The sequence below is a fragment of the Schistocerca serialis genome, chromosome 1, assembly GCF_023864345.2.
Source record: "Schistocerca serialis cubense isolate TAMUIC-IGC-003099 chromosome 1, iqSchSeri2.2, whole genome shotgun sequence".
NCBI lineage: Eukaryota > Metazoa > Arthropoda > Insecta > Orthoptera > Acrididae > Schistocerca > Schistocerca serialis.
In genome coordinates this window covers 877,153,322-877,175,643 of record NC_064638.1, presented here as the reverse complement: position 1 = coordinate 877,175,643, position 22,322 = coordinate 877,153,322, and the positions used below count along the sequence as shown (strand labels likewise).

Genomic DNA, 22,322 nt, shown 5'->3' with positions numbered 1-22,322 from the left:
TCAATATAGACAGATTTATGTGTGTTTAATTTTAGTTTGTTTTCACCAAAATACTGCAGAATTAAGCCTTCTGCAGTATTGGATTCCACTTCGAGCTGCAAATAGCTTGGATTGCAGTATATTAACGTGGTATCATCTACATATAAGAGAGCTGTTGCATGGTTTGTTATGACTGAATAACATTGACATAAATAATGAAAAGGAGTGGTCCTAATATTGACCCCTGTGGAATACCAAAATTTATGTCAGTGGTGTTTGATTTGTTTGCTCCCTCTGTAGTGCTAATAGACACAAACTGCTTCCTGTTTGTCAAGTAGGACCTCATCAGATTATGGGCTGTGCCACGAATGCCATAGTTCCACAGTTTGTCCAGCAACATGGTCATATCAACACAGTCAAATGCTTTTTGTAAGTCCAGAAAGATGTCACATACATGTTCTTTATTATCTATTGCTTGAGTGACACCTTCGATTAAGTTGGAGGCTGCTGTAATGGTGGACGACCCCGTGACAAAAGCATACTGCCCCTTAGAAGTAACTTTTTTGCATACCAGGAAGTTCCAGATTCTTATGTTTATTACTTTCTCAAAGATTTTGGATATTATTGGAAGAACAGAAATGGGTTGAAAGTTTTCCGCTAGATTCCTGTTTCCTTTTTTAAAAATAGGCACAACTCGAGCAATCTTCAACTCATCTGGAAATAGACCATCTTCCATATGAGAGTTGATAACTGTTGATAAAGGTGATGCAATTTTATGTATACATTTCTTAAGAGTGTCTAGACTAAGATCATCATATCCTGCTGCATGGGAATTCTTTAAGCTACTCGCTATTTTCATTGTTTTTTCTTTACTTGTTGGCATCGAAAAATATACTTTCTGACACTGGTGTTCCTCTGAATTTGTATTTATGATTTTTAAGCTGATTGTTTATGCTGGAGCCAACAGAAGCAAAATGCTGGAGCCAACAGAAGCAAAGTAATTGTTAAATAGATCTGCTATCTTATTCTGATCAGTTTCTATTGTACCGTTTATCAGCAAGTGATTTTCAGTTGTATGTTTCCCAGATTTACCTATTTCTCTATTTAATAGTGACCATGATGTTTATGGAGATATTATTTGAACTCTGAATGACACTTTCTGTTTTTCTGAAATTAAGAGGTCTACGTAGTATTTCTGATACTTTTTGAATTCTTCTTTTAATTTTTTATTGCTCAAGTCATTTAACATAGCATGTTCATCTTAGTTTTTCTCTAGCCTCAGTGACTGAACTTGATATCCAGTTTTGGGTTACAGCATGTGACTGAATTCTCTTTTTTATTAATGGGCTGGCTTGGTTAAGAATGTAGAATAGTTCACTTGAGAATTTGCCTTAACTATGAAGTCTCGTTAGAACACTGTTCCAATCCACATTCCTTAGGATATTATTCAAATGAGTTATATTTTGGTCTGTATTCATCCTAATATATCTATAGCAACTGTGTGTAGGAACCTTTTTTATGTGCACACTTAGTTCTACTGCATGGTGGTCTGACAAAGCACTTATAATAACAGAAGGTGTAAGATCGTAAAGATGAATACCAGTGATTATGTTATCTATTGCAGACTGGCATGTTTCAGTCTCCCTTGTTGCAGTGTTTATCAGGTACCTTACATTATATTCAAGCAGAGTATTCTTGAATAGTCTAGTGTGTAACTTATCCGCTAATACATTTATGTTGAAATCTCCTATAATAACTAACTTGTTCAGATGTGATATAAAATCATTCTCTATCATGTCACAAAACTTTGTTAAGAAAATTTTGAAGTTTCCACCTGGCAGCCTATATAAACATATAAAATAAATTTCATCAGTTGGTACCTTTATATGTGCTGCACATAATTCAATTGTTCCTTCTAATGAATATTTACTTACACTTACAGAATTAAAATCAAATGTGCATTTTTACATACATTGACACACCCCCACCTCTGATAGCAGATCTGCAAAACTTATTAGCTAGTACCATGTTTAGAGTTTTAAAAAGTTCTAATTTGGCATCAGATAGCCAGTGTTCACTAATACCAAGCACATCAGGCATAGTTTCATTTACAAACACATCTAATCGTTCATATTTCTTGCTCAAGCCCTGTACATTTTGGTGCATTATTTTAAAGTTGTAATACCTTGTTGTAGATTTCTCTGCTTTACTGACTTAAATAAGGTCATATCTCTGTTTCTCATGTGGGCTTCCTCCTCTTTCTGGTTTCCACTAAAAAATCATTTAGATGGGATGGAGGTACTGGCTTCCGTCTGCTGTCTGAATGTTTTTTAGTTGACAGTACTGGTTCTGCTAATGGTGGAGTTGATTCTGCTGCTATTGTGGATGGTTCTGCTGTTGCTAATGATGGCTCTGTTGCTTTTGCTGTTGATTTTCCTGCTGGTATTAGGGCTGGCTCTGCAGTTGATGGAGCTGTTACTGCATTTGTTGTTGTTAGTATAACTGTTCTTGATGTTTTTACTACTTTTGGTGGAGTTGGTCCAGCTACCATTGATTCTGTTGCCGCTGCTGGTACCAGAGGTGGCTCTGCTGTTGATGTAGCTGCTGTTGCTGCTTTTGTTGTTGTTGTTGCTGTGATTGTTTCTGATGCTTTTAGCATTTTTTGTGGAAATACTTCTGCTGGTGCTTGCTTTAAAACAGTTGGAGCTAATGGTAATGACATGCTGTCACTATGTTTGTTCAGTCTCTCTAACATTTCACTGATTTTCCCACACAAAAGTTTCTTGCCCTTTTTGTTCAGATGCATCCCATGTTTCGTGAAGCAGTCTCTCTTAAGAAAATCTGTACAAAGAAAGTTTGTATTTGGATACATTTTGCATATTTCCTGAAATTGCGAGTTGGCTTCCCTAATTTCAGTGTTTACACATGAAGTGGGGATAAGGTCATGTCTACAAGGAATGCTAGTGACAATCAAGTTCTGCTTCTTAGTACCATCCAGAAATTTCCTTAAGTTGGGCACAGCATTCAGTAACTCATTCCTGTACACATCATTGGCACCTCCAAATACGCATCATTACTTGTTGCGCAGCCACTGAGTGTTGTGTCAAAAGATCTGACTCACACTTCCCTGCTACACATACTGAACAGACTTCACTTGTGTTTATACTTAACTCTATTACACTTAGCTTTCTTGTAATTTATCATAACATTTTGAAATTGCTAATAGGTTTACAAGGATGCAGTAGTTGAAAAACCCACACAAGGAATGGACTTTAATTTTGTAAACTGGAAAGGAGCATGTAAATACATTAAACATAAATAATATTCTTGTAAATTATAGATCAGTCATCCTTTTTAAATTTTATTATGCAGATCTAGATTTCAGCTAGAAGCTAGCCATTCTCAATGCTAAGAATACAAGAAGTACATAGTCAGATGATGTCATAAAAAATTACAAGTAATGACTTCACTCATATGGTTTGTATATTACATACCACTATTATTTTTGCTCGAAGCATGTAAGTCCCTGTTGATACAGCTTCACCCTCAGTTCATTGAATATTACAGTTTGGGGAAGGCAGGCTGTATGCAGAACACATTGGTTGGTTACCTGGTGCCAATATTAACAGCAATGCAATATATTGATTGTTTTGCGTTTAAAAGGAAAATTGGTTTTAAGGGATAATGAGGTTAGTACCATCTATATCTATAGTGGAATATCCAAATTGCACAAACCATGAATCTGACTGACATTTGGCATCATCTATGAACTATTTAGTAAATATGATTAACAATATACTTATTATGTTTTAATAAAGGGAGATATAGTATCAAGATAAAAATACTTAAGCCATATCAACTAATAGGTGTATACACCATGTGTCTTCTTGTGTCTCAAAATTTTTTTTAAAAATATTTAAAAATGTTTTAATAGTAATAACAGACTCACAAGGATTGAACATGGAAATTTTATTACTTGCCGACAAATATGAAATAAGTCAGACTACAATGTAAAGAATTTTACTTATGTTTCATTTTATGCAATTCTCATGCAAATTTGAAGTGGTTTACTTCCCTTGAATTTTATGTACGTAGTTCATATAGATGGCGCCATGTAACCAACTGATGTGTTCTCCATACAGTCTGCCTTCCACAAACAGTAGCATTCATGAACTGTGGGTGAAGCCCGATCAACAGGGACTTACATGCTTTGAGCTAAAATAATAGCGGTATGTAATATACAAACCTTATGAGTTAAGCCATTACTTGTAACTTTTTATGACATCATCTGACTATGTACTTCTTGTGTTCTTAGCATTGAGAATGAATAGCTTCTAGCTGAAATCTAGATCTGCATAATAACATTTAAAAAGGATGACTGATTTCTGCATTCTATAATTTAAAAGTCAATATAACAGTCGATGAGTGCAACCGCTTTCCGAATGGAAGGTAACCTGATGAGTAATAGTCTTTCTTAAGGAATAAAAAGGACTGATAGATACTCTTTTATTACAATAGCCTGAATATGTTTATTGAAATGTTTAGTTACTTATATATAAAAACAAAGATGAGGTGACTTACCGAACGAAAGCGCTGGCAGGTCGATAGACACACGAACAAACACAAACATACACACAAAATTCAAGCTTTCGCAACAAACTGTTGCCTCATCAGGAAAGAGGGAAGGAGAGGGAAAGACGAAAGGATGTGGGTTTTAAGGGAGAGGGTAAGGAGTCATTCCAATCCCGGGAGCGGAAAGACTTACCTTAGGGGGAAAAAAGGACAGGTATACACTCGCACACACACACATATCCATCCACACATACAGACACAAGCAGACATATTTAAAGATAAAGAGTTTGGGCAGAGATGTCAGTCGAGGTGGAAGTGTAGAGGCAAAGAAGTTGTTGAAAGACAGGTGAGGTATGAGTGGCGGCAACTTGAAATTAGCGGAGATTGAGGCCTGGCGGATAACGAGAAGAGAGGATATACTGAAGGGCAAGTTCCCATCTCCGGAGTTCGGATAGGTTGGTGTTGGTGAGAAGTATCCAGATAACCCGGATGGTGTAACACTGTGCCAAGATGTGCTGGCTGTGCACCAAGGCATGTTTAGCCACAGGGTGATCCTCATTACCAACAAACACTGTCTGCCTGTGTCCATTCATGCGAATGGACAGTTTGTTGCTGGTCATTCCCACATAGAATGCATCACAGTGTAGGCAGATCAGTTGGTAGATCACGTGGGTGCTTTCACACGTGGCTCTGCCTTTGATCGTGTACACCCTCCGGGTTACAGGACTGGAGTAGGTGGTGGTGGGAGGGTGCATGGGACAGGTTTTGCACCTTGGGCGGTTACAAGGATAGGAGCCAGAGGGTAGGGAAGGTGGTTTGGGGATTTCATAGGGATGAACTAACAGGTTACGAAGGTTAGGTGGACGGCGGAAAGACACTCTTGGCGGAGTGGGGAGGATTTCATGAAGGATGGATCTCATTTCAGGGCAGGATTTGAGGAAGTCGTATCCCTGCTGGAGAGCCACATTCAGAGTCTGGTCCAGTCCCGGAAAGTATCCTGTCACAAGTGTGGCACTTTTGTGGTTCTTCTGTGGGGGATTCTGGGTTTGAGGGGATGAGGAAGTGGCTCTGGTTATTTGCTTCTGTACCAGGTCGGGAGGGTAGTTGCGGGATGCGAAAGCTGTTATCAGGTTGTTGGTGTAATGATTCAGGGATTCCGGACTGGAGCAGATTCGTTTGCCACGAAGACCTAGGCTGTAGGGAAGGGACCGTTTGATGTGGAATGGGTGGCAGCTGTCATAATGGAGGTACTGTTGATTGTTGGTGGGTTTGATGTGGACGGACGTGTGAAGTTGGCCATTGGACAGGTGGAGGTCAACGTCAAGGAAAGTGGCATGGGATTTGGAGTAGGACCAGGTGAATCTGATGGAACCAAAGGAGTTGAGGTTGGAGAGGAAATTCTGGAGTTCTTCTTCACTGTGAGTCCAGATCATGAAGATGTCATCAATAAATCTGTACCAAAATTTGGGTTGGCAGATCTGGGTAACCAAGAAGGCTTCCTCTAAGCGACCCATGAATAGGTTTGCGTACGAGGGGGCCATCCTGGTACCCATGGCTGTTCCCTTTAATTGTTGGTATGTCTGGCCTTCAAAAGTGAAGAAGTTGTGGGTCAGGATGAAGCTGGCTAAGGTAATGGATGGGTGGCAGGTGATCGGCGTGAAAGGAAATGCTCCATCGCAGCGAGGCCCTGGACGTGCGGAATATTTGTGTATAAGGAAGTGGCATCAATGGTTACAAGGATGGTTTCCGGGGGTAACAGATTGGGTAAGGATTCCAGGTGTTCAAGGAAGTGGTTGGTGTCTTTGATGAAAGATGGGAGACTGCATGTAATGGGTTGAAGGTGTTGATCTACGTAGGCAGAGATACATTCTGTGGGGGCTTGGTAACCAGCTACAATGGGGCGGCCGGGATGATTGGGTTTGTGGATTTTAGGAAGAAGGTAGAAGGTAGGGGTGCGGGGTGTCAGTGGGGTCAGGAGGTTGATGGAGTCAGGTGAAAGGTTTTGGAGGGGGCCTAAGGTTCTGAGGATTCCTTGAAGCTCCGCCTGGACATCGGGAATGGGGTTACCTTGGCAAACTTTGTATGTGGTGTTGTCTGAAAGCTGACGCAGTCCCTCAGCCACATACTCCCGACGATCAAGTACCACGGTCGTGGAACCCTTGTCCGCCGGAAGAATGACGATGGATCGGTCAGCCTTCAGATCACGGATAGCCTGGGCTTCAGCAGTGGTGATGTTGGGTGTAGGATTAAGGTTTTTTAAGAAGGATTGAGATGCAAGGCTGGAAGTCAGAAATTCCTGGAAGGTTTGGAGAGAGTGATTTTGAGGAAGAGGAGGTGGGTCCCGCTGTGACGGAGGACGGAACTGTTCCAGGCAGGGTTCAATTTGGATGGTGTCTTGGGGAGTTGGATCATTAGGAGTAGGATTAGGATCATTTTTCTTCGTGGCAAAGTGATATTTCCAGCAGAGAGTACGGGTGTAGGACAGTAAATCTTTGACGAGGGCTGTTTGGTTGAATCTGGGAGTGGGGCTGAAGGTGAGGCCTTTGGATAGGACAGAGGTTTCGGATTGGGAGAGAGGTTTGGAGGAAAGGTTAACTACTGAATTAGGGTGTTGTGGTTCCAGATTGTGTTGATCGGAATTTTGAGGTTTTGGAGGGAGTGGAGCTGGAAGTGGGAGATTGAGTAGATGGGAGAGACTGGGTTTGTGTGCAGTGAGAGGAGGTTGAGGTTTGCTGGAAAGGTTGTGAAGGGTGAGTGAGTTGCCTTTCCGGAGGTGGGAAACCAGGAGATTGGATAGCTTTTTGAGGTGGAGGGTGGCATGCTGTTCTAATTTACGGTTGGCCTGTAGGAGGATGCTCTGAACAGCCGGTGTGGATGTGGGAGAGGAAAGATTAAGGACTTTTATTAAGAATAGGAGTTGACGGGTGTGTTCATTGGCTGAGTTGATGTGTAGGTGAAGGATTAAGTGGGTGAGGGCAATGGATTGTTCAGTTTGGAACTGGTGTAGGGACTGATGGAAGGAAGGGTCGCAGCCAGAGATGGGAACTTTAAGTGTGAGGCCTTTGGGAGTAATGCCAAATGTCAGACAAGCCTGAGAAAATAGAATATGGGAGTGTAATCTGGCTAGGGCGAGGGCATGTTTGCGGAGGGAATGTAAATAAAACTTAATGGGGTCGTTGTGGGGGTGTTGTGAGGGTGACATGGTATTAGAAGGTGGAAAGTGTAACATGAGGTGAAATGAAAATGAAAATAAAAATATATGGGGAGAGATAAAGGTGAACTGGAAAGTAAGTGGAGATCTGGAATGAAAAAAGGCGAAAAGGTGTTGGTTACAGCTGGGCTATGTTGGACTCGGGTTGGTAGACAACGATGTGCATAAAGGTTAGGTGGTTGTGTTGCCGCCAAAACACGTTAAAGGACGGAGAAATTCGGGAAAATTTCGAAAAAACTGCGTGTAGTATATTAAAAGGAGTGGTTTTGTGGTGGCAGATTATGAAAATGAGGCTAACAATAGTGTGATGAAGAAATAATGACGTTAAAACCTGTGGGAAGCGGCTGAAAATTATAAGTGATGTGGGAAAAACGGAAATGGAAATAAAGCGAAAGTTATTGGAACTGGCCGAAATGGTTGTTTAAAAGGTGAAAGGAACTGTTTGTGGACTAGAAACGGTGGATATTATAGCGGGGGTAGTGCTGAAAAAAAAAAAAAAAAAAAAAAAAAATGTTATGGTTTGGAAGTGGGTTACGTATTATAGCGTATATATAGGCGGGATAAAATAGTATAGCAGATTACGGTAAAAAGGAGAAGGTGAATACAAAGTGAAACTACTGGCAAAAACAGAAAGAGGAAAATAAGACGACAGAAAAGATTTCGAGATGCAACAGTGACAATAACAAACGTAATTGTTGGATTCAAATTAATGATATCAATATAATAGAGGGAAACATTCCACGTGGGAAAAATTATATATAAAAACAAAGATGAGGTGACTTACCGAACGAAAGCACTGGCAGGTCGATAGACACACAAACAAACACAAACATACACACAAAATTCAAGCTTTCGCAACAAACTGTTGCCTCATCAGGAAAGAGGGAAGGAGAGGGAAAGACGAAAGGATGTGGGTTTTAAGGGAGAGGGTAAAGAGTCATTCCAATCCCGGGAGCAGAAAGACTTACCTTAGGAGGAAAAAAGGACAGGTATACACTCGCACACACACACATATCCATCCACACATACAGACACAAGCAGACATATTTAAAGACAAAGAGTTTGGGCAGAGATCTCAGTCGAGGTGGAAGTGTAGAGGCAAAGAAGTTGTTGAAAGACAGGTGAGGCATGAGTGGCGGCAACTTGAAATTAGCGGAGATTGAGGCCTGGCGGATAACGAGAAGAGAGGATATACTGAAGGGCAAGTTCCCATCTCCGGAGTTCGGATAGGTTGGTGTTGGTGGGAAGTATCCAGATAACCCGGATGGTGTAACACTGTGCCAACATGTGCTGGCTGTGCACCAAGGCATGTTTAGCCACAGGGTGATCCTCATTACCAACAAACACTGTCTGCCTGTGTCCATTCATGCGAATGGACAGTTTGTTGCTGGTCATTCCTACATAGAATGCATCACAGTGTAGGCAGGTTAGTTGGTAGATCACGTGGGTGCTTTCACACGTGGCTCTGCCTTTGATCATGTACACCCTCCGGGTTACAGGACTGGAGTAGGTGGTGGTGGGAGGGTGCATGGGACAGGTTTTGCACCGGGGCCGGTTACAAGGATAGGAGCCAGAGGGTAGGGAAGGTGGTTTGGGGATTTCATAGGGATGAACTAACAGGTTACAAAGGTTAGGTGGACGGCGGAAAGACACTCTTGGCGGAGTGGGGAGGATTTCATGAAGGATGGATCTCATTTCAGGCCAGGATTTGAGGAAGTCGTATCCCTGCTGGAGAGCCACATTCAGAGTCTGGTCCAGTCCCGGAAAGTTTCCTGTCACAGGTGGGGCACTTTTGTGGTTCTTCTGTGGGGGATTCTGGGTTTGAGGGGATGAGGAAGTGGCTCTGGTTATTTGCTTCTGTACCAGGTCGGGAGGGTAGTTGCGGGATGCGAAAGCTGTTATCAGGTTGTTGGTGTAATGATTCAGGGATTCCGGACTGGAGCAGATTCGTTTGCCACGAAGACCTAGGCTGTAGGGAAGGGACCGTTTGATGTGGAATGGGTGGCAGCTGTCATAATGGAGGTACTGTTGATTGTTGGTGGGTTTGATGTGGACGGACGTGTGAAGTTGGCCATTGGACAGGTGGAGGTCAATGTCAAGGAAAGTGGCATGGGATTTGGAGTAGGACCAGGTGAATCTGATGGAACCAAAGGAGTTGAGGTTGGAGAGGAAATTCTGGAGTTCTTCTTCACTGTGAGTCCAGATCATGAAGATGTCATCAATAAATCGGTACCAAACTTTGGGTTGGCAGGCCTGGGTAACCAAGAAGGCTTCCTCTAAGCGGCCCATGAATAGGTTGGCGTACGAGGGGGCCATCCTGGTACCCATGGCTGTTCCCTTTAATTGTTGGTATGTCTGGCCTTCAAAAGTGAAGAAGTTGTGGGTCAGGATGCAAGCCCGTTATGGCATTGATTGACAGAGTTGATAGAATTTTGTAAATAAAATTGTCGAGATCACTTATATATAATTTATTTATAAGCAGGGTATCAACTGTCAACTTAGCTTTTAGTGTGCTGACCTTTTTCCTTTATTTTTTAGTTATTAAATATGAAATGATAGTCATTATTTAAAATTATCATCATTCAAAGTCAGATTAGAAAACATAATTTAAATTAGTTCAACTGCATACTCATAAAATTCAATTTTCAGATGACAAATTATAAAACAGGATTTAAAAGAGTACATTTGCAAACCTCTAAAATTAATTGTGCAGATGACAGCACTAAATTACTGTGGAGGTCATCCAAAATGGCAGCAAGTTTTCATTAAATGTGCCTTACAGTCAAGTCCATACAACATCTGCATAGAATCTTATATGAAACATATTTTCTCTCAACATGTTGTTGTGAATTTAAAAGTTGTATTAGCTCTTGTTGTTATACGTGTTCTGCTCATAAAAACTGCATCTTATGAACTAAAATTTGGTTAAACAGATATACCAAAGTTTGTGGATTCCTAAAATAATTGCTAAAGAATGATATAGATTGATTATTAAAATAATACTGTTTTGAAGGCAGCTCCACCTTGAAGTAGAACCAGTAACTTGCACATAGAGACAGGTCAGTTGTCAAGCAGTGGGAATTCTGCCAACCCTGCAAATGCAAAATGAGGTGTGGTTCAGTGGAAAGCAAGAGAACATATCTGAGTCAGCACATGCCACAGCAAAAAAATAATAAAAAAAGCTTTAGGACTGAATTCACACTGTTTGATCAAAATAGTCTGTGAGTCTCTGTTTTTATGGGCAGAAATTTCAATGTCTTCCAGTATGTTTAAGGCATTTTATCTTGGTGCCCTGTGCAACACTTTCATGCTTTTGCACTAACCTATGCTTCTGCCTCTTCAAGTGCATTATCAATCTGTTAGAGCTCCCATTGTAGGAATACGCTGCAAACCATGTCACAACTTCATGCTGCTTTGTCCTACAATTTCTAGGTTCACAAGTTCTATGTTTTGCTGAGTGAAATTTTTAGTATTTCTGAACCTTTTTAAGTTTTCAACCCAAGTAGCCTTATAGTGTGTAACAAAATTCTCTCATTCTTATATGTTCATTTAATCGTCATCATAGATCTGATCATGCAAGTAGCCAAAACAACACTATAAATAAAGTAACATCCTAATCAATTTAGACTGTTTTGCTCACAAAACATTTATGAGTGCCACCACTATAGCAGAAATTTAGCAGTTGATATAAATTACTAGACATATTGATGCAGTTTATATTGTTTGATTCTGGATAAGATTACTACTAATAATAGTAGTTGTAGAAATCTATGGAGAATTATTTCAAAGAGTTCATCAAACTTTCTCCATTAGCAACATTACAGAAGAAGAATGGGCACTATTTACAACTGGAAATATTGAGCGCGCATCAAAAGAAATTAAAAATAGTTACTCACTGCGGTCTGGCATTGATATGATTCTTAAAAAGATAAATGAAGAACTCTGGGAGCTGTATTATGATACCAATCACACTTTCCAACAAAGAATAAAAGAGACAAGAGATGCAAAAATAAAGTTTGAGAACCAGCTGAAGGAGGTAATTTAATTGCGTTATATATTACAATGTCTTAATCTTAACTCTGGTTGGGTTAAAGTGTGTATGAAAGACAATTAATTTTGTAAATAAATGTGAAGAGTGAAACATTGCAGGTAACTATTTCTGATGATTCATTTATGGTGTATTATTTTCCTTATTATACAACACATTTAGAAACAGCTTACAATTTCAGTCATGGCACCATTCACTGCTGACACTAAACTGGAGTCACATAGGGGAGGAACCATTCATGCAATGCTGCATCACAAATATCCAAGGTAACACAATGAAACTGTAATGTTTCAAAATTAATATTATGAGATGAGGTGATGTTTCTTGTGAAATAAACTGAAGATACGGGCTGATATACCTGTGTAAGTTGCTAACCAAGTATATTACTGTGGCATTTACAGGTAGCCAATTGAACCCCCTCAACGGCTTAAGATAGTTTGTATGAGGGGATTTTTTTGGGGGGGGGGGGGGGATGACAGTTGGGGTGGGGGTGGCATAACCATATTTACCTGTGCAAATAATATGCTTTTGATAGCCAAACCTCCATTGAATGTGGCTGTAAGGTTGGTGGTGGGAACAATTTAGTGGTCCAAAACCATTTTGTAGTCCACAAACTTTAATTGCCCTTAGATATTGGCTGAAGTAATGTTTATCGCCAGATTATGTCTCATTTACTTTAACTACATTCCATTTAATTGGTTAACCACATACAACACTTGGTTTATGTCTAATAATATGATTCTTTTGAGTATAGTAACCTAACATTGGTCTAACTGTTCCAGCAATTCACATGTAGTGAACATGTATAACTGACACAGTCATTGAATAAATCAATGTCCTTGAAATCTAATAGTCAAATCCATATGAAAATAATGTGCACAGTGTAAGTATAAGTTTGAAATAACACAACTCACAGTCTGATCCTATTTTCACAATGAATAATGATAATTATTGAAAATGAACACTGTTGATGAGAATAATTACTAGTTCACTATGAACCATTAAAAACAGTTACTGAACCTTGGTGAAAACTCCCCAACTCAAAATCTAGATACATTGTGGTACATTTTATGACCTGTAAACTGTACTAAGCCACATGCACTTTGGGCATGGGTCTTGCTCATATGATAACATTATGTAGAATGATATGATTGAACACTACCTCTTTTATAAGTTTGCAATAATCAGAACTACATTCAGCTATTGTTGTTTGCCAAATTTTCCCGAGTTGCAATTACAGATTCAAATTTGTGAGCAAATTAAAATTAAAGGAATGAATGAGGAGTTTTAGATACAACAATAATCTGTATTGAATTATGCTGGCTGGTTTGCATAAATATGAGATTCCATTTCTGTAACAATGTTTTAAATAAGGATGCTAATTACCCTGAAACTAAATGAGCACAAATCATGCTAATGAGTTCCCAGCATTAGCTGTATGAATGCTGTAATTATTCGTATATCTTTTTCATCTAATTTATCAGGAAGTTAGTTGTTAGTTGTACTTTTACAAATGAATAGTGACAACAAAATCTGAAATTACTGGTAACTGCAAGTAGCATGGTTTTCAGCCGAATTAGTGACACAAATAAATTCTAAACAACCAAAAAAATGGGGTAGTAAATTTGGATAAGTCCTGACTTAGTATTCAAGATATTAAGCACAATGGACATATAAAATTGATGACTATATAAAAAATATTTTCAAACAAAACAATAATTTTTAGGGAGAAGAAAAACATAATGGATGGAATGTATCCATCTGATTTGTACAGGGTGCAAGGGTGGGGAGGGGGTGGGGTGGGGTTGGGGGGGGGGGGAAGGGGGCATACACTTGTAGGTATAAAGTATTTTTAGCATTTTGGAAGATGAATGGTGACTTGTAAGTAGCCATTAAAAAGTTATAGTTATGAACCACTTAGAAACCTACATAATACTTTCTTTCAAATAATTTTATAGACTGAAAAACAACTGATTGCATTATATTTTTCCCTTGGCCATGGGCATGGGAACCACTGTACCCCCTGGATAGTTCATTTAAGACTCATGTGCAAGTGATGGTCAGAAAAAATTTTTCTTTCTGAGGAACAGACACAGCAGAATATGTTACTGACATTCTTACCTCTTAGGGCACACATGTATAAAATTAGACCATTAATTTTTGATATTAATGTCAGTTGTAGCTTATATGGAACTTTGTGAAATGTCTTTCAAATGTGTTCTATGTAACTTCCTACATATACGTTAGTTATACTTTTAATATGCTTTTATATATGTTCCTTGATGCTAGCACAATAACTGGTTTCTGTACATAAATGTCATACATTTACTATAAGTTTTCAAAGTATGGTTATGATTATAACATGCAATATGTATATTTTGGACATGTTGTAACATTATGCTTCTTTGAAGAAGATACTGAGATCTGCTAAACCAATATTAAGTAAGTTCTTGTAGTAAAAGTCCTATATTTTACATAAATGTATGCCCGAGTTTTTATGATTTATATTGTCCCAAATATTCTAGGCTTCTGAAGATAGATTTATCTGGTGAAACTAGTAATGCAGAATAAAAATAACTGTGCAACTGATGACAGAATTTTATTCTTAAATAGATTAATGGCATGCTTTATGCATGAGGTCCATTTAAATTCCACAACTCTGGTACACACACATTTATTTAAGATAGGAAAGGTACGTTTCAATGGCTATGGGCAATTGTTAAAAAACAGGGTCTGGTGTTATCTTAAGTACTTCCGAAGAATGACATGTCATTCAAATACGATAAACATTAAAGTAACTATTTTTGGCCAGTCTATGATTAAAAACACTATACAAAAAAAGACTCAACATTTGTTTGCTGATCACTACAGAAGTCAGATAGCAAAATATGAAATGGTGCACCATTAACAAAGTAAATACAGTATTCATTGTCCTATGTAAATGTACAAAATTCTGTTTACATTGGTCCATGCCAACAAATGTGGTGACTTTAATTTTCCTGATACAGAGGTGCAAAACGCACCAACAGCTAAGTAGCACTGTGTCACATGCAAAACTTCATATTTTTATGACTGTATGATGCCCCTGCAGGTCTATAGTCCACATAGCATCCTAGTGGTTTTGCCAACAGCAGGTGCTAGTCATATTGTTATCACTGCATAATGCCGCTGCAGGACTATATTTATTTATTTTATTTTTATTTATTTATTTATTCATCCGTAGACAACTTGTGTTGTATGGATGTCGTCAACTGTATACATGGAATGAGTATATACATAATAGTACTTCTGGTAGCACATATTTCTATGGTGCAACTTAATCGTTTGTACACAAAACAAATACAGACCAATCTTAGTTACAAATAAATATAAATTTACAAATGTATTCTTGCATGGATTACACAAAACAAATACATACCAATCGTAATTAAAGATAAATATAAATTTACAAAGGTACTCTTGCATGAATTGAGGTGAACACATGTCATTTATAGTATTCTTTGACAGTATAGTAACATTTATCTGCTAAATAATTTTTTGCAGCTTTCCTAAAGGCATGTATTCCAGTTTCAGCTTTGATCTCCTCTGGAAGTCTATTATACATTTTTAATCCATTAAATAATAAACTATTTTGGGTTTTTGTTTTGTTTTTTCGTATGAGATGCAAATGGTGGCAGGATCTAGTCCAGTGTTGGTGTATAGATCTGTTTTGTGTGTACTGGTCAATGTGTTTCTTTATATATATCACAGTCTGAAAGATGTATTCACATGGTACTGTCAAGATTCCCATGGTTTTGAATAAATCAGTACAGTGAGCTCTCTTGCTGCTTTTTGTTATTATTCGTACTGCCCTCTTTTGGAGCTTGAAAATTGCTTGTATGTTCTGCACATTTGTACCCCAGAAGGTTATGCCATAACTAATTATTGAATGCACATATACAAAGTATGTCGTCTTAGCACATGAACTATTACATACTGACATAATTATCCGGAGTGCATAGCAAGCAGTAGCAATTTTCTTTTCTAGTGCTGCAATATGGTCAGTCCAGTTAAACTGTGAGTCAACATGCATTCCTAGGAATTTTGTGTTTGTGACACAATCTATAAGTTCATCTTTAACTCTTAGGCCTATGTTATTATGTTTTTTATTTATGTGGAAATTAATACTGTTTGTTTTTTTTAATATTGAGAGTTAATTTGTTGCTTACTACCCACTTGCATACATGATCGAGAGTTTCTTCAGCTTTGTCTCTCAATTTGTCTGGTGACTCGTCACTGATAAGGATGCTGCTATCATCTGCAAATAGTATTGCTTCCCCATATTTGACACTCTGGGGAAAATCATTGATATATATTAGGAAGAGTATTGGCCCTAACACACTTCCCTGAGGGACTCCTATGTTAATATGTTCTGGTTTGGAAATGTGTTTTGTCAATCTGCTGAACTTCGTTTGTGAGATCTCTACACACTGTACCCTATTTTCCAAGTACGATTGAAACCAATTATTTACTGTTCGCCTTATTCCTAGTGCCTCCATTTTGTTTAGTAGTATTTTGTGGTCTACCGTGTCAAATGCTTTGCTAAGGTCAAGGAATATGCCTGTTACATGTTCACCTTCGTCAAGTGCTTCTAAGACAAAATTTGTGAAGTGAGCTACTGCTGTACCTGTGCTTCTTCCTGGCCTGAAACCAAACTGTTCTTTACACAGTAGGTTGTACTTGTTTAGGAAATCCATTAGTCTCTTTTTCATTATATTTTCTATTACCTTGGAAAAGGATGAGAGTAATGAGATGGGCCTATAGTTTTCTATATTTTCTGGATCACCTTTATTAAATAGAGGCAGGACTTTTGCACATTTTAAGTATTCTGGGAAGCAGCCTGCAGTGAAAGATTCATTTATGATGTGTGCCAAAGGATGTTGTATGCTGTCAATGCAGTCCTTCAGTAAGCACACTGGCACTTCATCTAAACCTGCTGATGTTTTATTCTTTAGATTCTTCACAACCATCCTTACTTCTTCTGTAGAAGTCGGTAACAGTAACATTGAGTTATCCATATAGTTCAATTTTTGTTCAGGCTGTTTTTTGCCAAACTTTTGCTGTAGCTTGGTAGCAACACTGCTGAAGTACTCATTTACAGTATTTACTAGTGTATTCGGGTTATGTATAATAGCACCATTATGTTTAATTTGAATGTTTACTGTTTTTAATTTATTACTGTTTGTTTCCTGTTTGGTAACAGTCCAGGCTGCTTTAATTTTATTTTCTGCCTTTTCTATAATACTGTCATTGTGGGCTTTTTTTGCATCTCGTAATACTCTTCTGTATATTCTTTTGTATGTGTGGTAGTAGTTTAGGAAACCAGGATCACTATGGTAGTTTTTTAACCTGTTCAGTTGTTTGAGTGTTGCAGAGGATTTCCTTATTCCTTTGGTCACCCAGGTATTTCTTTTGTGTGAGTGTACTGCAGTTTGCACCTTTGGGAATGCTTCATCAAATCTGAGTTTAAATAGTGACATGAATTTAGAAAATTTCTTATTTACACTAGTTTCAGCATACACTTCTTCCCAAGTTATACTGTTTATTTGCTTGGCAAATTCTGATCTGTTTGGTTTGGGGAAAACCCTTCTGTATGTGTATGTTTTAGTTGTATTGTCTATATTTATGTTTAATTTTAGGATTTGACAGGAGTGATCAGAAAGGCCAAGGTTATCTACAATAATTTCACAACTTTCTTTATCTATGTCTGTGATGATGTGATCAATTGTTGATGATGAGTTTTTGGCTATCCTCGTGGCTCTGTTAACTAATGGTGATAACTTATAACAGCGCAATATATTCAAGAATGAGTTACAGAATCTATCTGGGTTTTGTGTGTTTATATTTAAGTCTCCACAAATGAGAACCTTCCCTTTAGGATTCGAAGCCATGTCTAGAATCTGGATTAGTTTTGCAGTGAAAGTATGTATATCACCACTGGGTGAACGGTAAATACATATTATAGTTAACCTTTGTGCCTCATCTGTCTTGCTTATCTCTATGGCTGATATTTCTATGTGTTTTTCCTCACTTACAGAATTAATATCATTTCTAATTTTATAGGCAATTCCTTGCTTAACATATATACATGATCCACCACCTCTAATGGTGGTTCTACTATAATGACATGCTAGTATATATGAGTTTAAATTTATTAATGTTATTTCAGTTCCTCTACACCAATGTTCAGTAATGCAAGTGACTGAACTGTTTAAAGTTTGTAGTTCCACTTCTAATTGTTGCACTTTGTTTCTGATAGATTGTATATTTTGATGAAAGACTGAGAAACGAGCACAGCTTACCTTGCCTGTATCTTTTGTTTGCATTTTGTTGACAGTGACTGATGCTTTACGCCAGTTTGTCCCAGTTTCTTTCTCCTCTTGGTGCTGAACCATAAAAAATTCTCCTTTGGAGTGATGTACTTTCTTGTCCTCTGGCTCCTTCTGATGGGGTGTGGTTTAGCTGGTGGCTTCTCCATTGGTACTGTCGTTTCTGGTGCTACTGCTGTTGTTGGCTTTGCTGTTGTCTGTCCCACTGTTGCTGTGTCTCCTGTTCTTACTGTTGGTGGTAATCTATCCCTACTAGTAATCTGATAGACTGTCCCAAGATTGTCAGAATCTAATGATCTGCAACTGTTCTTGGAAAGCCTAGATTCTGAAGACATATCTGTATCTGGGCCTGAAAACAAGTCACTCCCATCAAAGTTCATGTGATTAGGCTCCTCCTGTGGCACATAGATGGTGTTGGCCTCAGGTGAGGCATGGCCTCTTAGCAGAAGCAGTTCAGAGTACCTTAATGTTCTCTCCTTCATGTGGGCAGAGACCCACACGTGTCAGTGGCATGAAATTGTGGGTAGATGTCAATAAATAGAGGAAAGAGATAGCATGATCATAACACAAAAATTAAATGCAAGGAAATGCCACAATTGGTTTGGTTGCTTTCTGGACAGTACTCCATAACTTGTAAGTTGCAAGGTCATGGAGAATACACAGATCTCTATTAATTGAGAAATCTTCCTCAGTTTTGGTTGATGTACCTCATGATCGGTGACAGTAATCACCCCAGAGACCAATTTCTTTACAGTAGATATAACAAGGGAATTGCAGTATGGCACAGCTGTTTATATCACCAGCAGTCTGTTTTGGTGTGACACACAACAGGCGTCATTATTGTATGAGGGAATCAATCAAATAGCCGAAATTCATCATACACTAATTTGAAGCAGACTAACTCATGCCAAGAAGAGATAATGACACTCGAACATCAACTCCAATTTGTGGATTTATATTGCAGATAAACACAGCAATGGCTTGTGATTTGGCCTCTTCTAACAGGATATCATTCCATGTTGCATCTTCCACAAAATCATTTGTATGACACAAGATTGTGGAGGGGAATTCTATCTTTCTATTTACAAAATCCTCAAAAATTCTCCTTGCCTTGCCCAGTCCTGGTAACAGCTCACACTTTTATGTTAGAATATCTCTCCACTAAACCCTTGGCCAATCCCTCAATACATTCTGTATTTCTTAATGTGATTACTTACTACACATAAGTGTGTGTGTCACCAATAGCTTTAGGCATGCCACATTCAACATAAAACCTTCTGTTCATGAGTAAATGCAATCAGTATTGCAGACATTTTGTAAAAAGGTGTTCACATTTTCAAAGGGCTTCCCCAAGAAAGAGGGAATAAAATTTACAGCAGGTAAACTGTTTCTCAAATTAATCAGTTTCTTACACAAGAGGGGCAGGTGTGTGTGTGTGTGTGTGTGTGTGTGTGTGTGTGTGTGTGTGTGTGTGTGTGTGTGTATGTGGGATGGGCGGGGGGGGGGGGGGGGGATGATTATTAATAACAGCACCAACAGAGGTGGTTTGCACACTTAAAACAACTTTGTTTGGTTTCAATTTCTGTCTTGCTTGAAATCATTCCTCTAATTCCCAACTTCTCACCCCAAGTGCCACTAATTGCTCTTGTAAAGTCTCAACAAGGTCCTTGCAACTTTGGTCCTTCATTCTTCTCTACTCTCTACCTGGGATCATGTGGAGGGCATTTTGTGCACTCAAAGAACAGTCAAAACGTTCAAACGTAGACTACTTATCAAGACATCATATGACAAACAAAGCGCAACAGCTAGCAATAAAGGTGCATGCAAACAGCTAAGGATACTTGCCTCATATCCCATGTGGATGTGGTATGGACCCAGCAGTGGGTGCTGCCTGCAATGGGAGTGAGGAAGAGATGCCCCAACACTGTACACAGAATACTTAGGCTGGGCAGCCGCAAGTAGGCTGTGCCAATGAATGGATGGTGTGTGATCCACACAGTTGAGGAGAGTGTGGACAGTCTGGCTGGAAACCAGACCATGCAGTATTAGATGTGGCACCACAGGTGGGTGGGAGGCAGCTAACAGGGCAGTGCCTCTAGATGCCGGTGGGTTGCAGTATCTGTGCTCTCGGCCAATCACCGGGAAGTGCTGGCAAGGCCATGGGAGTGATGCAATTTGCATGCCCTGTAATATGTGGGCAGCTTAGTGATGAGCAGCAACATGACAGCTCCAGCCAGCACTGGCTAGCTCCCTGTGACAGTGAAATTGGCCCTGAGCAGCAGCGACACACACAGAACACACATGAACAGTGTTCGTTGCTTGGTGAGCTCATGGCGTGGCTCAGGCTGGACTGGTTGGCAGGCAGTGTGCTGCAGATGTGGATTTTTCCCATTATGTCAGTAAAATGTCCAGATCTAGCACACTCTGGACATCATTATCAGTGTATTGCTGCATCTGGTTCATGGCAAAATAAAAGCAAGAGATCAGTGGAAGAGTAAATTTCAAAATGACAGTGTATAATGACGTAATCTTGGAGCATATTCTGAAGTTATGGAGTACAGAAGGGCTCGCCTGGGAGGGGAGCGAGGGATGACTGCCACTCTGAGTTTTTGAATACAAGAATGTATTCATAATAGCTGGCTGACCTGTACATTACACCTAAAAGCAAGAGGTAGTCAGATCAGCATTGTTGTTACATCTGCCAAAGCAATATTTTGTCACTATCTTAAAGTGTACAGCATCATATGAAATCATTCCCTGTGTGCCATACTTCCCTGTTCCTCATCCAGTGCTTATCATCAACATTGTTTAACCACATGCCATACACAGATTACTGCTTGTGAGACAGTAATGTCATTTACAAGAATGGCAATAATAACATTCACTAGGAATGAGGAAATCATCAACATACAATTCTTAACATTGTAGGAGTAATTACAATACAGTTGGTGCTGTCAATGTCCAAGCAGGTTTTACCCACTCAGTGGAAACACTGGTCGGCTTTACCTGGAGGAGGATATCCATTCTCTGTGTGTCCTGTCCTAGCACTTGGTATGGTCTGGTGTACGGTGGCTGTAAAGCATGATATACCAGGTCTGTGCGGAGCATGATGTGAGAACAAGTATTGAGGGACAAGTACTGAGACGTCGGGGCTGCACATAGCATCTCTGCCTGTTACCTCATTTATTGCAAGAGGTGGGGTAGTTGTGTCTCATCTGGGAGAGGGACTGGTGCAAGGAATTCCACTGGAACATGTAGTGGTTCTCCATATATAAACTCTGCCAAGGAAATTTTGTGTCTGTTTTTAATGCGGTCTTCCGGCTAGGACAAGTGCATGTCTCAGCCACCGCAATGTCATGTGACTCTAAATGCTGCAGCTGGGCGGTCAGATGATCATTGGCAGCACAAAGGGATCAGAAATCTTCGGTCCCATCCGGCGCTCGTGGCAGCGCAAGCTGGAGGTGCGGCGTTGATTGGATCCGACAGTGATCAGTGGGAGTCGTTAGCCAAGGTAGTTGCAGTGGCGGCCACTGTGGCATGCGAGTCGAGCAGGGAGTGCACTCTAGCAGCCACTTGCAGTGACTCACCTAATGGCTGGCCCTCGTATGCAATTAAGGTCAAGCGCACCTGCGAAGGTAACTGCTATTGCCAGATGTGGATATGTAATGTGTCTGTCTATTTACAAAATCCTCAAAATATTCTCCTTGCCTTGCCCAGTCCTGGTAACAGCTCACACTTTTATGTTAGAATATCTCTCCACTAAACCCTTGGCCAATCCCTCAATACATTCTGTATTTCTTAATGTGATTACTTACTACACATAAGTGTGTGTGTCACCAATAGCTTTAGGCATGCCACATTCAACATAAAACCTTCTGTTCATGAGTAAATGCAATCAGTATTGCAGACATTTTGTAAAAAGGTGTTCACATTTTCAAAGGGCTTCCCCAAGAAAGAGGGAATAAAATTTACAGCAGGTAAACTGTTTCTCAAATTAATCAGTTTCTTACACAAGAGGGGCAGGTGTGTGTGTGTGTGTGTGTGTGTGTGTGTGTGTGTGTGTGTGTGTGTGTGTGTGTGTGTGTGTATGTGGGATGGGCGGGGGGGGGGGGGGATGATTATTAATAACAGCACCAACAGAGGT

General features: G+C 39.5%; 1 protein-coding gene across 1 annotated transcript in view; it reads left to right on the top strand.

Annotated features, from left to right (window-relative positions):
- Window positions 1-22,322, top strand: part of LOC126410711 (tektin-1) — a 131,456-nt gene that overhangs the window by 61,719 nt on the left and 47,415 nt on the right. The window contains exon 5 of the mRNA XM_050081310.1: window positions 11,576-11,798. Coding sequence (XP_049937267.1) covers window positions 11,576-11,798 — 223 coding nt within the window. The remainder of the gene's footprint in view (window positions 1-11,575; window positions 11,799-22,322) is intronic.